The sequence below is a fragment of the Urocitellus parryii genome, chromosome 3 (assembly GCF_045843805.1).
Source record: "Urocitellus parryii isolate mUroPar1 chromosome 3, mUroPar1.hap1, whole genome shotgun sequence".
NCBI lineage: Eukaryota > Metazoa > Chordata > Mammalia > Rodentia > Sciuridae > Urocitellus > Urocitellus parryii.
In genome coordinates this window covers 11,876,085-11,889,875 of record NC_135533.1, presented here as the reverse complement: position 1 = coordinate 11,889,875, position 13,791 = coordinate 11,876,085, and the positions used below count along the sequence as shown (strand labels likewise).

Genomic DNA, 13,791 nt, shown 5'->3' with positions numbered 1-13,791 from the left:
GTGGGGGCTTGGTTGGTCCAAGGCCAACTGAAGAACTGTTCTTGAAGGAGATGCAGAATTCTGGTATAAAGTCATACCCTCTTCTACCTGCCAACATCTGTCCTTCCTTAAAAGGACATAAATCACCCTATTATTAAATAGAAAATGCCAGAAGGAGAAATTCAATTTCAAGAGCATGTTGCAGAGTTTCATAGTACTCACTCCTAGTTTCTCCCCACTTACCCTCAATCCACACCCCATTCTATGAATGTGGAAATTACCCATTTCCAAGTGAAAAGCATGGGCCTGTTTTCTGGATAGGTTTGAACGTCATTCTCGAATGAACATTACAGTCTCACACACATAGGATTCAGAAGTTAGTAGTGAAAGTAAAATCCTCAGGGCCAGAACACCAGCCCATAAACCTGGCCTTTCACGTTTTATAGAAGAGGAGATGCCGTGCAGTGTAGCTCTCTCCTGTGTTCAACCTTCTTTCTCATTATCCCCCAGTATCTTTACCATTTCAGTCCTACTTTTCCTCCTTGGGCATCTTCCTGCTGCATTCTGGGTAATTTCTTTAGCACCATTGTTCACTTTCCTAATTCATACCTCTGCGCCAATAAGCCACTTACACTTTAAACTGACTTTATTTAAATTAATTTTAATTTCTAGGAAATCTCCTTGAGTCTCTTATGCATATGAATGATTGCTTGAAAAATCATTTGCTTCTTGTGCATTTCTAGACTATTTTATTTCTTTAAGAATATCAAACATCTATTTGGATCTTTGATCTGATAATGCCTTTTTGAATCTGGTTTTCCTATTTGGAATGTCCTCTGAATCTCACAGTGACTTATTTCCAACTATAATATGTGTTTTGATGTTGTAAATTCTTCTTTGGGAATTCCTTAAAGCCTGGACTAACAGTGGGTTTTCCAGGAAGTAATTATATTTGCCTTTGTCAAGCAATTAGGGTGCTATAAAACCTAGTGCTTTGTTATTTTATAATTTTATAATTTGTATCTTCACCATAGAACAACATCTGTTCAAAAACCCCCGTGGACTAACTACTCAGTAACAAGAATTAGTCAGAAGAAAGTCTTTTACCCAAGCCAAGAACAATAAATAATTTTGCTTATTAATATGCATTACTTCTGAGTTATTTTTCTAATTTGTCCTTTGCTGAGTGTGTAGCTTTTCCTGTGTCACAGCCTTCCTGTATCCTAGTTGCTGGTCCTGTGCTGGTCTTCCCTAGACCTGCTCCAGGGAGTCTTCAGCTTCTACACATGCTGATCCTCTAGATCACAGGGAGCCATGCTACATCCAGTTTTACTAGGTCTAGTGGCATCTTAAATTCCTCATACCCCATGCCCCCAAGAAGTAACAGTGCCCTGCAGGTAAGGCCTGCATTGTGTAGCAGCTTCCTGTGTTATAGCAAAGTCACCTCCTTAGAAGGCATAATGTAGCAGTGCAGTTTAAGTTAGGAACTTAAACTCTGTCAACTGACACACCTCAGCTTAAAACTTGGTTCTACTTCATCATGTTATAGGAGTAACCCTGAACAAGTGCACCGTTTCTCTACACATTAGTTTTTCATAAATAAAATGAAGATAATAATATTCAGCCATATGGAAAATGATTGGGTTTTCTAACTTTACAAAGGAATAGGTTGTGTGTGTTGATTCTTGTTATAGACTCACAAGGGAACCACGGAAGCCCTCCTGTTCTCATCTTTGCATGACTCTTTCTTATTCAGGTGTTAGCTCAAGTATCATCTCCCCAAAGAGAACTTTCCTGACCACCTGAACTGCACTGCATATCACATGACCACTTTACTCTGTTTTAATATCAAATCACTATTTCATGAAATAAAATGTGTGTGTATGCATATCTAGTTATGTATGTTCTGCCTTCCATTTCAACCTTTTTACTTGTATGGATTCACACCTGCATGCCACAAAAATGAAGCACATTCCCATGTTCTTGATTGTTATCATCTTAGAGTCCATAACTTCTGGAATGCCACAGAAATTCAGCAAATATTTATCGAATATTTAAGCATGACTCAAAAAAAAAAGGAAACCTTGCTAAGCAATGGTGTACCTCCCTTGGAGGAAAAGTCCACAAAGTCTTGGGGGCTTAGACAATCTAATCTAAAAAGGAAGAAACAGAAACCTCCAACTCTATATTTGAGCAAAGATTTCTATTTGAAGAGAAAGGCACATAACTGTGTGTGCCAAGCCCCTCTGCGGCCTTCCCCAAGCCTGGGAACTGCAACAGATGTCACAGGTTCTATGGAGGCCCAGCCCAGAATCTGCTCCAGCACAGTGGTCCTGAGGTGCAAGGGCCTCAGACTGGAAATGTGCTGGTGCCCATGTAGACGTAGCACTCTGTTCTTAACCTTGGAAGCCAAGTTGATCTAGAAGAGATGGGTTCACCAGTTGGCTGCTTTCCAAGTGGTTGAAACAATCTCGACTTTTTATGAACCGAATGAGCAGACATAGTCTGGCTGACCAATTGGATTTCTCACCAAACTTAGTTTATGGAGTTCAATTTGGATCTAATATGATTTACAAAACTTGATACACACATCCTGCATTAAAGTCTGTCATCACACATGTCATAGGTTTTACAGTAACAACAGCCTGCATGGTTATTCCTCCAAGACCCCGCACCGCCTCTCTGCTGCTTATTCTCTGATAAACTGGGATCACTTGAGCATCTCCAAGAGGCCCGAGAGAGTGGACAAGGAATGGTTGCAGTATGAACAAAAACACTCACTGTTACACTACAGAAATTGACCTTACACAACCTTAAAACTTCCATTGCTAGAGACTCCCTCACTTACCTCTCCACAGTAAATAAGGCTTGAAGAATAAGTAAGATATGCAAATGGAAGTTCCTTGAGCATTAATTTTGCATGTTTTCATGGCTCTAAGATGGGGAGCAGGAGACAGGGCAAGAGAAGAAGGGGGCTATTAATATGCTGATTAGCCATGACCAGTCTGTGCTTCTAATGCCTCTGTCTCTTCAGATTTTCTGGATCACACAGAGCACCCCCTTCACTATCCAGATTCAGTTATTCACAGAAGAGATATTTAAAAGAACAATTTCTTATTGAATAAAAAGAAATAGTTTTGTGGGAGAGGTAGATAGCTTGGGGAAAAAGTAATGGATGAGAGTAAAAGAAATAAAAGGTTAGGGGGAAGACAGTCTGGAATTTAATCATCTGGTTCTAGAGTGATAAGGATATTGGGACCAAGCAGTAGTGGACAGGAGGAGAAAAACCTAATGTGGGGGGATTTGATAAAAAGGTATTATATAAAGATGTGGATAAAAAAGTGTTATAAAAAGAAAACAGTCTTTATACAAGCAACAATAAATGTAGGCGAGGATGTGGGGGGAAAGGCACACCTATACATTGCTGGTGGCACTGTAAATTGGTGTAAACCAATCTGGAAAGCAGTATAGAGATTCCTTAGAAAACATGGAATGGAACCACTATTTGACTCAGCCATCCCACTCCTCGGTCTATACCCGAAAGACTTAAAAACAGCATAATACAGTGACATAGCCACTTCAATGTTTATAGCAGCACAATTCACAATTACTAAATTGTGGAAACAACCTAGAAGGTCTTCAATAGATGAATGGATAAAGAAACAATGGTACATATACACAATGGAATATTACTCCACATTAAAAGGCAATGAAATTATGGCATTTGCAGTTAGAGAATACCATGCTAAGTGAAATAAGCCAATCTCAAAAAAAAACCAGGGGCCGAATGTTTTCTCTGATAAATGGGAGCTAATCCATATGGGTGTTGGGGGGCCTGGGATAAATTTGGAGTAAATTTGGATAGGGCAAATAGGATTGAGGAGAGAGGGAAAATGGATAGAAAAGATGGTGGAATGAGACAGACATCACTACCCTAGATACATGTATGATTGCACAAATGCTGTCACTACTTTATGCACAACCAGAGAAGTGAAAAATTCAGCTCCATTAGTGTACAATGAATCAAAGAACTTTCTATTATCATGTACAACTAATTAAAACTAATGAAGAAATAAATAAATAAAAAGAAAACGGTCTTCTTTTCAGACCACTGGGAGATCAGAAAGACTCCACTATGCAACAACACGATGGAAATAAACATGGTTTAAAGAAGGGGAGATTCTGGTATTATTCCTACATTCCTCACTCAAGTGACTCCAGAGAAGTGACTTAACCTTCAAGATTTAGATTCTTTATCTGTAAACAGGTGAAAACAGTATCTGTTCCCCACTGCCTTAGTATGGAGGATGAGGTCACAGGAAGGGAAATACAATGTTCGAAGGTGGAACATGCAGGCCCAGGTTGGGGCTACAGTGTCTATATCTCATCTTTCCAGCATACTGGCTGCGTGAACTTGAGCAAATTACTTCACCTCTAAGAAGCCCATTTGATTATCTGCAAAACGTGGAACCCCATAGGTGGTTGTGATGATAAAATGGAAAAGGTCCATAAGACTTGCAAATAATGAGCACACAGAAACTCTTCACTGGTGTCTTCACTGCAGGACAGTGGTTTGATATGGTAAGCACCAAACACAAGCCAGGGGAATGTCCTGGTGTAGACAAAGGAATCCAAAGGTACAATACACAGTACCAAGAACTGTGTAGACATCCAAATTGAGTTTAAGCTGCTGAATTCTGAACCCAGTCTATTCGTCTGAACTTAGAGTATGAGACAACATAGTCTTTTTCTGTGACTCCCTTCTCTGCCTCTGAGGCAATTCCCACTACTTCGAGGAAAGCTGATCTCAGGCTACATAAGTAGGAGTACAAAATGTCAGAAGGCTAATCTTAAGCTTTTAATTAAAAATCTTCTTGCCCTTGGAAGTTCCACTTTAGACAGAATCAGGACTGCAGAACCTCTCCAAAACTCCCCTTCTCCCAAATCAATTTCCTGTCTTCTGCCAAGGATCACTTCCCTTTGGGTCACACATCCAGGTCACCCTGATACCTACAGATACTAGAAGAAAAGTCTATCTTATCCTCTAAAGTAGTACTCCTGTGGACCCTCTATGGCAAGCAGGCAAGACAGCAGCATGCTAGGTGACACCATAGAAAAAAAATCACCTATGATCCTGGCTGCACAATCTGGCTTCCTCGGACTCAAGTTGCTTCTGAGCCCAGAAACCTGTGTCCATGCACTGGAAATGGGTTGGAAGTCATATCAAGGTAAGGCCCTGAGACAAGGTTGCTGGTGAAATATTAATTCAATGGTCTATTTGTGCCGGAAGAAAAGTGCTAGAAGGGAACCTGGTGTATAATTTCTCCTCTGGGGACCTCTGGCTTGATCCCCAATAAAACATTAAGATGCCACCTGCAGCAAATCCCACACTTCACATCCCTTTACATTCTTTTTGTAACCTAGAGGCCAACTCTACCCCTTACTAGATGTATTCCTGGGCAAGACAGAATCCTTCTGAGTCTCTGCCACCACCTCTGTAAATAGAAATAATTTCATTCCTCATACCTCATGATTAAAACTTGTGTAAGAAGTTAAATGTGAAGTTCAATACAAAGAAAAAGTAATGTGCCACTGTTGTTGGTGCAAAAGTTCTTGAAAAGCTGTGAGGCATTGTACAAATAAGTCAGTATTCTCACTTAGGTATGAGTCCATGAAGCATTTGAAGGGGTGCAGAGTGGAGGAGAGAGCGCTGAGCTGCAGGCCTCTCATGCAGCGATGGGACCTGAAGGTACCCCATGAGCCCCACACTGCATTTCCTCCAATTCAGTTTCCATTTCCTCCATGTTCCATCCTTTGTACCATGTCTAATTCAAGCACCAGATGTGGAGCTGAGCTTTCCTTGCTTTGTTCAGCATCTTCAAAACATTCATACTTTTTCTACTTTTTAGAGAAGTCAGACATAAACTCTGCTCGCTCCTGGCCCCCTCTCCAACCCTGAGATGAGAGGACCTGAGAGACAAGAGCATCCTGGAAGACTGTGCCTGCAACTGGCTCACATATTAGACACAAGCACGCACACCATCTCCTTCTACACTCATGCCAAGTTATGCCTTCGTGAATTGAAATGCCGGATCCTGATGATCATGGTGGGTCTCAAATTTGGGTCTTATCCAGGAAGGTGCACTCTGTACTGAACCTAGCATAACAGTCTCACTGCAGGTAAGACGGAGAATTCCAGAATCTGCCCCCTCCCATGTCTTTGTTATTGCATCCAGTGCCTTACCTCTTTACAGTGAGCTAACCTGTCTCCACCTGTTGCTGATTCCCTGATCAGAACCCAGATCCACCTCTCCCCAAACCCTTGCTAATCTGGGCATACAACTCGAGCTCCCACAGTCTTCTCCGAGACGGTGGGCACTTTTACTCATCTTAGTGCAGATTGGCAGGGCAACTTTGAGGCTGCTTACAGAGAACCATGACAGTAAAAGCAGTGAGAGAAAGGTCCTGGAACTGAGGGAGAGGAAGGATGTGGAATTGGTCTTCCATCCCTCTAATGGATTGGGGAATCTCCTACTTAACCTTTGCCCCACCTCCTTTGAAACACTCCCCACCCATAAGACTTGCTGGAAAGAAGAGCCAGCTGAAGCCCAGGCGCCTAAAGAGCTCTGTCATCACCTCTTGATGGTGTAGTTCTGGTTCCCAAAGGCCTCACGCTCGGCCTTCCCACCAAGTGGATTCAATTTTAGAGACACATCTTCATACTGAAGCCTTTCCTCTCAGGGGGACTCCGGGATCCTGAACGGCCAAGCCTGCTACGGAGGGGGTCAGGCCTTTCTCCAAGTAAGTTAAGTAAATCCCCATGAGGTCAGAGGATCCAGTACCCAGGCCATCTTGCCTCCTCCTAACCCTTAGCTCCTCAGCCTCAGAAAGTCCAGCTGTGAAGATGAGGCTTGGCCTCCCCAGCTTCCCCATCCCAGTGCCCCTCCAGGAAGCAGCTGCTCTCCCTCTCTTCGCTCGAAGGTGAGTTTCTTATCACTTGCAGGTCACCTATCCACAGAGTGGCCAAAAAATAGCCAGGCTGATGCAAGACTGGGAATGGGAAAGCTGCAGGTGTGTTTGTGCAGGGACGTCGGTGACCTTTCATCTCGAACACCCTCTTCTCCCTCACTGGGGAGGTATAAAGGCGCCTCTCCACCACCTGCTCACACACACCTCTGCCACCATGAATGCCCTCCTGATCCTGGCCTTTGTGGGAGCCGCTGGTGAGTTCCATGTCTTGCTTTGCCTGGGGCCCTGCCCACCTCTTTCCTGGAAGACACCTGCCCTGCCATCATGGCGGACTCCCCTATTTCACACTCACTTTGATGTTCTCTCCCCTGACCTGCAAGTCTCCTTACCCGTTTCTTGGGCTCTCTGTAAGCCTTACCTCTCTCATGTTCTCCCTGATTCCACTCCCACCATCCTCCTCCATCTGTGTCAGGGAGGCTGGTGAGGGAGGCCAGGTGCAGGCGGTCCATGAAATGAACCAGCAGCCCTATGGTGTGACTATGTAGTTCTGGCATAGCTGCTTGAGTGCGTCTCTCCTAGAAATTCTGACTTCATGTGTCTCAATTTGGGCCTCTATGTTGGAGTTTTTAATTTCCCAGGTGCTTTAAGATTCCCAGGTATGCAGCCAAAGTTAAGAATCATTGGTCAATAACAGTGCCTCCTGCCTATGTGAGACCAAAGGCCGCTTTCTAATCTCTCCTCAGTGTACAGATCTGAGCTATGGTAGGAGCTGGGTATAACCAGGGCTACTTAGCCAGCCAGGCCAAACCATCCTGAGAACCCCGGGCTCACAGAGCCATGGGAGGTGGACCAGTTAGGGCGATGACAGAGAAGCCCTCTGTGGGTGAGACGATGCAATTCTGACGTGTATCCCACTAAGTACATTTCTTGTGTCCTCACCCCAGTTCCCCCCAAAGAACTCTGAGCCCCTGTAGGGTATCTGCTCTGTGTCTTGCAGATGCAGGCCCTCAGGACACTATAACCTGTGATGCCCACAGGGGTGGCAGCTCCCTGCTTGGCTGTGGTTGCTGCGCTCATTAAGGAATCTTAATTAGCAGGAGGTGGCCAAGGCTGTGGGCTCTGCCCTCCACAACCTGCTAAATTGATTTCTCCCTTCCTGTCTCCACTCTAGTTGCTCTCCCCATTGATGACGATGACAAGATTGTCGGGGGCTACACCTGTCAGCAGAATTCCGTGCCCTACCAGGTGTCTCTGAACTCAGGCTACCACTTCTGTGGAGGCTCCCTCATCAACCAACAGTGGGTGGTGTCTGCCGCTCACTGCTACAAGTCGTAAGTGATGGGCTCTTGGTGGCAGGCTCCACTGCCCGGGCCTCCTTGGAGGGCCTGGGTCAGTCCCGGGAAGTGCTGAGGTCGTGATGTGGGTGGGGAAGGTGAGGGAGAAGTCGCGGGGAGCCACTGACTTCTGGAGCTGAGCATGAAGAGCGGCCCAAGGTAGAGACCCTTCTACCCCAAAGACGTTCCTAAAACTGAAGGGCTAGGTGTTGTAACAGCAGGGAGGGATATTTTGTGGTGGTGAGAACCAGTGAGGTCAGGCACAGTGGCACACGCCTGTAATCTCGGCGGCTTGGGAGGCAAAGATAGGAGGATTGTGAGTTCAAAGCAAAAAGCCAGGCAGCGTTCAGCAACTCAGTGAGACCCTGTCTCTAAATAAAATACAAAATAGGGCTGGGGATGTGGCTCGGTGGTTGAGTGCCCCGGAGTTTAATCCTGGGTACCTCCAAACAAACAACAAAAAAGAACCCGTGAGGAGGGCAGGCAGGGACCTTGCATAAGCACTTTCCTGCCAGTTGGCTGCCCATTAAAACCACCTAAGAAACAGTTAAAAATAAATAAATAAAACTTGAATGCCTGGGTCCTATAGCAGAGCAGCCAACTCGGCCTTTTCAAGAAGAGGGTGGTAATGACTGGTGAGTTTTTAACCCTTCTTTCTGTACCCAGAACTGAGAACTAATGTCTCTGCCAGGTTTTCTCCAACCTGAGTGGGATGGGAATCTCCTAGAGGGCTTGTGAAAACCCAGATCACCAGGACCATCCCTGAGGTTCTGGTTCCGTGGTCTGGGGTGGGCACTGAGTATTTCTGACAGGTTCTCAGGTGACACTGCTGCTGCGGGTCCCAGGGACACACACTGACGAGCTCCTGCAGAATGACAGTGCTTGCCAGAGGGAGAGGGAGAGCACTGGTCCCTGCGGGTAGTTCACAAAGGGAACTTCAGGTCCCTCTTTTGGGTCTACAACTCTGGTTGAGTGAAGGGTGAAGGGGCTATGGGTCAGTAGTGTGAGGAGGAGTCATCAACCACCGTCCTTCACCTCATCCCCCTCCACACCACCATCCCGGAAGCAGAAAGGGTCCAGGTCTCCCAGCAGGACTCGCCCACTCCGGCCCCACTGCTCCTCTGACATTGTCACATACTCCAGGCCACGCCTCCAGAGTTGCCCATGAACAGGGAGCTTGAGCCCCCTGGGGTGTCCTGGGCTCTGGGGAGAAACCCTCACCAGGCCTCTTCCCAACAGTCGCATCCAGGTGAGACTGGGAGAGCACAACATCGAAGTCGTGGAGGGGAATGAGCAGTTCATCAACTCGGCCAAGGTCATCCGCCACCCTAACTATAGCAGCCGGACCCTGGACAATGACATCATGCTGATCAAGCTCGCCTCTCCTGCCACCATCAACGCCCGGGTGGCCACCGTGTCTCTGCCCACCTCCTGTGCACCCGCGGGCACCCAGTGCCTCATCTCTGGCTGGGGCAACACCCTGAGCTCTGGTGGTGAGTGGGACCCTTCACCTCCTACTTCCCTCCAACCCCACATTTCCACACTTTCCAATCATGTTCCTGAGTGTGAGCCCTTTGCTTCCAGCCTACAAATCCCCGATAAGTGCCCACAACACCCAAGGCTCTGTAGTGGGTACCAAGAGATGCGAAGTCCCAAAGAGTTGATCCTAGAACCAAAAGAACACAAGTAGAGAACATGCCATTATTACTTCTAAGGATGGGAACCAAAAGCCATTGTTCCTTTCTGGGTCTTGCATTCTTGAGCTCCTTTCCAGGAGTGGCCCACTGGATCGTTCTTCTCCAACCTGGCCCGGCTCATGTTTTTTCTTTCCTTCATTTTCCGCCCCTTATAGTCAACTACCCAGACCTGCTGCAATGCCTGCAGGCCCCGCTGCTGAGCCAGGCTCAGTGTGAAGCTGCCTACCCTGGACAGATCACCAAAAACATGGTGTGCGCCGGCTTCCTGGAGGGAGGCAAGGATTCTTGCCAGGTGATTTGGCCCTTCCACATATCAAGATCCTTGCCAGCACCCAGGTCCCACCTGGGAATAGAATCTGAATACCCAAGTGTGGTGAGGCTGGGTGGGAAGGCTCAGTTGGGCAGCTGCATGCCAGCTCCTTAGAAAGGACAGAGAATGGGTCCCTGTGAGAAAGATATGGAGCCACACAGCTGGGTGGGTCTTTAAGGTTCAGAGTAAGTGTAGCTATATTCCTCTTCACGTCCTCTTTACTCAACCCTCCTCTCCAGGGTGACTCCGGTGGCCCTGTGGTCTGCAATGGTCAGCTTCAGGGAATTGTCTCCTGGGGCTATGGCTGTGCCCTGAAGGATAATCCTGGAGTCTATACCAAGGTGTGCAACTATGTGGACTGGATCCAGAAGACCATCGCTGCCAATTAAAGTCCCTATGCCTGTCCCTCTGAAGTCACCTTGCCAATAAAATTGCTCTATCCTCACTGCCTGTGTCTGTGCCTGCTCCTCCAGAACCTTTGGTCTCAAAAGCATCCTCCGGTCTGAGGTCAGACAGAGCTCTCTCCTGAGAGATGATGAGCAGAGGCCCCAGTCCTCAAAATAATCTCCAGGGAATACTAGATTAACAGCATATGAAGACCTGAAACCCAAATAATAATAAGACACAACAGGCAGGATGATCTATTTTCTCAAGAAAAATGCGTTTCCCAGAGCTTCCTTGACCTTGGTGCTCGGGTGGGTATTGATTGTGCTGATGCGTGTGCGGTTGGTTGGTAGGTAAGATCCTGTCTTCTCTATTCAGCAGGAACCTCTTTGTACCCAGAGCAAAGACAGCTAGGCAAACCTCAGCCCCGATCACCTCAGCTTCCAATCCCCTCACCCATATTCTGGTGGACAAAGTGCTGCACTCCCTCCTACCTGCAGATGTCCAACTTAAAGAAGAGCCCATCAGCCATTTCCCAACCACCTGCCCAGGGTCTGGAAGGAGAGCAGAGCTCGCTAGGTGTCCATCAGTCACAGCCTGAGAGGTCTGCCTTTGGTTCATCCACGTAATATGTATACACCATTATGTACACACAGTCCTGAGGGCTTTAGAGGTGTTTGCACACTTAGTTCTCTCCCTTCCAGAGTGGCTTTTATTCCAGTGGTGCAGATGGAAAGCAGAGGCTAAGAGAAGGTTATTAGCTTGCCCATGCCCAACACCCAGCAGATGGTTGACCCGGGGAACGCCGCATCTGCCTATGTGCACACAGTCCTGCCTCCCATTCTCTCCTGCTGCGATGTCCATCTGAAGTGATGAGACCAGTCTCTCCAGCCCATTTCCTGACTCCCTGAACCTCCTGAGGGGCTCCCCCTGTTGCTCCCTTCCATGCAGCTCAGCTGCTCCTGCTCATTGTACTTGGTTCACACCGTACTTGGCTTCCCACAGCATTAAGAATGAACCTCCTTATAATGGAAATGCAGGGTCCTTGTTCTGCCTGCTGCTCTGAAGCTCTCCTCCAACACTCAGAAGTCCTGGTGGCTCTTCCAACAAGCCATGCACCTCTAGCCTCTATCTCTGGACACCATGACTCCACCAGCAAGGATGCCCTGCCTCATTCTCTCCAGCCTCTTCAGAAAACTCTTCCCTGATGCCTTCTTCTCTTTCCATCCTGATGCTGGTCCCAGTGGCCTCGGACCTGAGTCAGGCATCCTCCTTCTCTGCCCATTTCTGCCATGCCTCTGCCCATGGTGCCCAGACAGTGGCTGAGCTGATCCTGGCATGGACTTTGACAAGAGATCAGGCCCTACTCATGCAGATTTCTCCAGTGATCAGACAAATCCCAGGATAGAATAAGCACCTAGTGATTAATGAAGAAAGAGTAAAAGGAAAAACAGATCCTGAGAAAGGAAGGAAACTTTCAGAAGAATGGTTCTCAAAGAGCAAGAGCGGTCCCTGGAAGACAGCACCAGAATCACCAGGAACCTTGGGAGAAATGCAAATGCTGGGCCCCTCGCCAGACCCACTGAGTCAGAAGTTCTGGAATGGAGCCCAAGAACTTGCATTTTAACACGTCTTCTGGGTCATTCTGATCACATGAAAGTTTGAGATCCAGCGTGGTAGAGAAATCCCTAAGCCAATACTTTCTATGAAAAGAATAGTAGTAGCTAGTGGTTTTACTGACTCTATTCAGGCACCAGGATAAATCTTCAGATGTATTATATCATTTAGTGCTCACAGCAGTCCCATGGGGTGGTTATTATTGTTGTTGTTGTTATTCTCATTTTAATAAGGAGACTGGAGTTTATAGCAGTGTGGTAACTTAACCAAGTTCTCCTAGTCTTAAGTGGGAGCGCAGTCAGTTTGGGATGCAGGGGGTAGGCTTCCCTGAGGGCAGGGAACTCTAGCAGGGAACTCAAGTCTGGAGTAGAGGTGTCATCTCTTTCTCATCACTGGGCAGCTCATTTTAGCCTCTTTAATTTTCATCTCTTCAACTCAAAAAATTGAGTGGGTGGGGGGAAAGAGTTTGAAACAAACCTATGAACATGTTTGAGCATTCTCAAGAATTACAGATGAGAAAAATGTTATTTGTATGTGTCCCAGTTTCTCCCCCTTGTCCCACAATATACAACTTCAGAAAGATCCGGCATCCCTCTCCTGTCCCCACCAGTGCTCTGCACATTCTTCTGACCCCCTCAAGTGGCCAAGCCCAGATTGCATGTACTGAGCTCTAAAAAATAAGGAAAGATTGCCTCCTGCTGCCCAAATAGATGCATGGGCTCAAATCAACCAGTGTATGCTGCTTTTACCTGGTAGAAAGAAAGAAAGAAAGAAAGAAAGAAAGAAAGAAAGAAAGAAAGAAAGAAAGAAAGAAAGAAAGAAAGAAAGAAAGAAAGAAAGAAAGAAAGAAGGAAGGAAGGAAGGAAGGAAGGAAGGAAGGAAGGAAGGAAGGAAGGAAGGAAGGAAGGAAGGAAGAAGGAAGGAAGGAAGGAAGGAAGGAAGGAAGGAAGGAAGGAAGGAAGGAAGGAAGGAAGAGCTCTGTGTGCATTATAGCCCAATGTCCAAAGAAGCAAAACTAAGAAAAGTTCCATCAGATACTATGATATCATAAGACTAGTTGGGATTACTGTCCTCAGATGATTTAAAGGGAAGCTAACTTATCGGGTAAATTATTGATAGGCAAAAGGGGTGAATAAGACAGGAAAACAGATCTACTTGAAAATAGATCAAAGTAAAGTCTATGCCACAATGAAGAAAGAAAATGAATAAGAGAACTTAACTACTTTGCAATCAATGGAAGCAATCGACCTTTTATTCAGGCTGTTGGTGGTGTGAGATCTGTCACAATTAATGAGGCAAATAAATAGATGTCTCCCACTTTCTTTACTAAATTCTAAGACCCAGGCCTTGTACCCAGTTTAGGGCACCCCTGGCTAGCACTCTGATATTCTCCAGGGCTTACACCTGTCCAGTTTCCATCAGGGAACCAACTATGGGTCCCATGCTTGGCACTATGACAAAAATACCCAGGAGAATTTTCTCCCTGTTTTTTAATTTAAAT

General features: G+C 46.3%; 1 protein-coding gene and 1 gene segment (V, D, J or C); both read left to right on the top strand.

Annotated features, from left to right (window-relative positions):
* The window catches only part of LOC113199670 (T cell receptor beta constant 1-like), a 65,555-nt gene that overhangs the window by 43,278 nt on the left and 8,486 nt on the right, over nucleotides 1-13,791 (top strand).
* LOC113199668 (trypsin-4) lies at nucleotides 7,163-10,678 on the top strand. Of its 2 annotated transcripts, XM_026412713.2 has the most exons (6): nucleotides 7,163-7,202; nucleotides 8,120-8,279; nucleotides 8,875-8,907; nucleotides 9,522-9,775; nucleotides 10,135-10,271; nucleotides 10,529-10,678. In XM_026412713.2, the coding sequence occupies exons 1-6, from the start codon at nucleotides 7,163-7,165 to the stop codon at nucleotides 10,676-10,678; spliced, it is 774 nt and encodes a 257-aa protein (XP_026268498.1). The 2 variants fall into 2 exon arrangements, with proteins under 2 accessions (XP_026268498.1, XP_026268497.1); XM_026412712.2 differs by lacking the exon at nucleotides 8,875-8,907.

Excerpts from the sequence above, each read along its gene's own strand:
- LOC113199668 (XM_026412713.2), top strand. The coding sequence starts at position 7,163 with ATGAATGCCCTCCTGATCCTGGCCTTTGTGGGAGCCGCTG. Across the intron at positions 8,280-8,874 it reads GCCGCTCACTGCTACAAGTC|AGCAGCCAACTCGGCCTTTT; the intron begins GTAAGTGATGGG and ends GTCCTATAGCAG. Across the intron at positions 8,908-9,521 it reads GCCTTTTCAAGAAGAGGGTG|TCGCATCCAGGTGAGACTGG; the intron begins GTAATGACTGGT and ends TCTTCCCAACAG.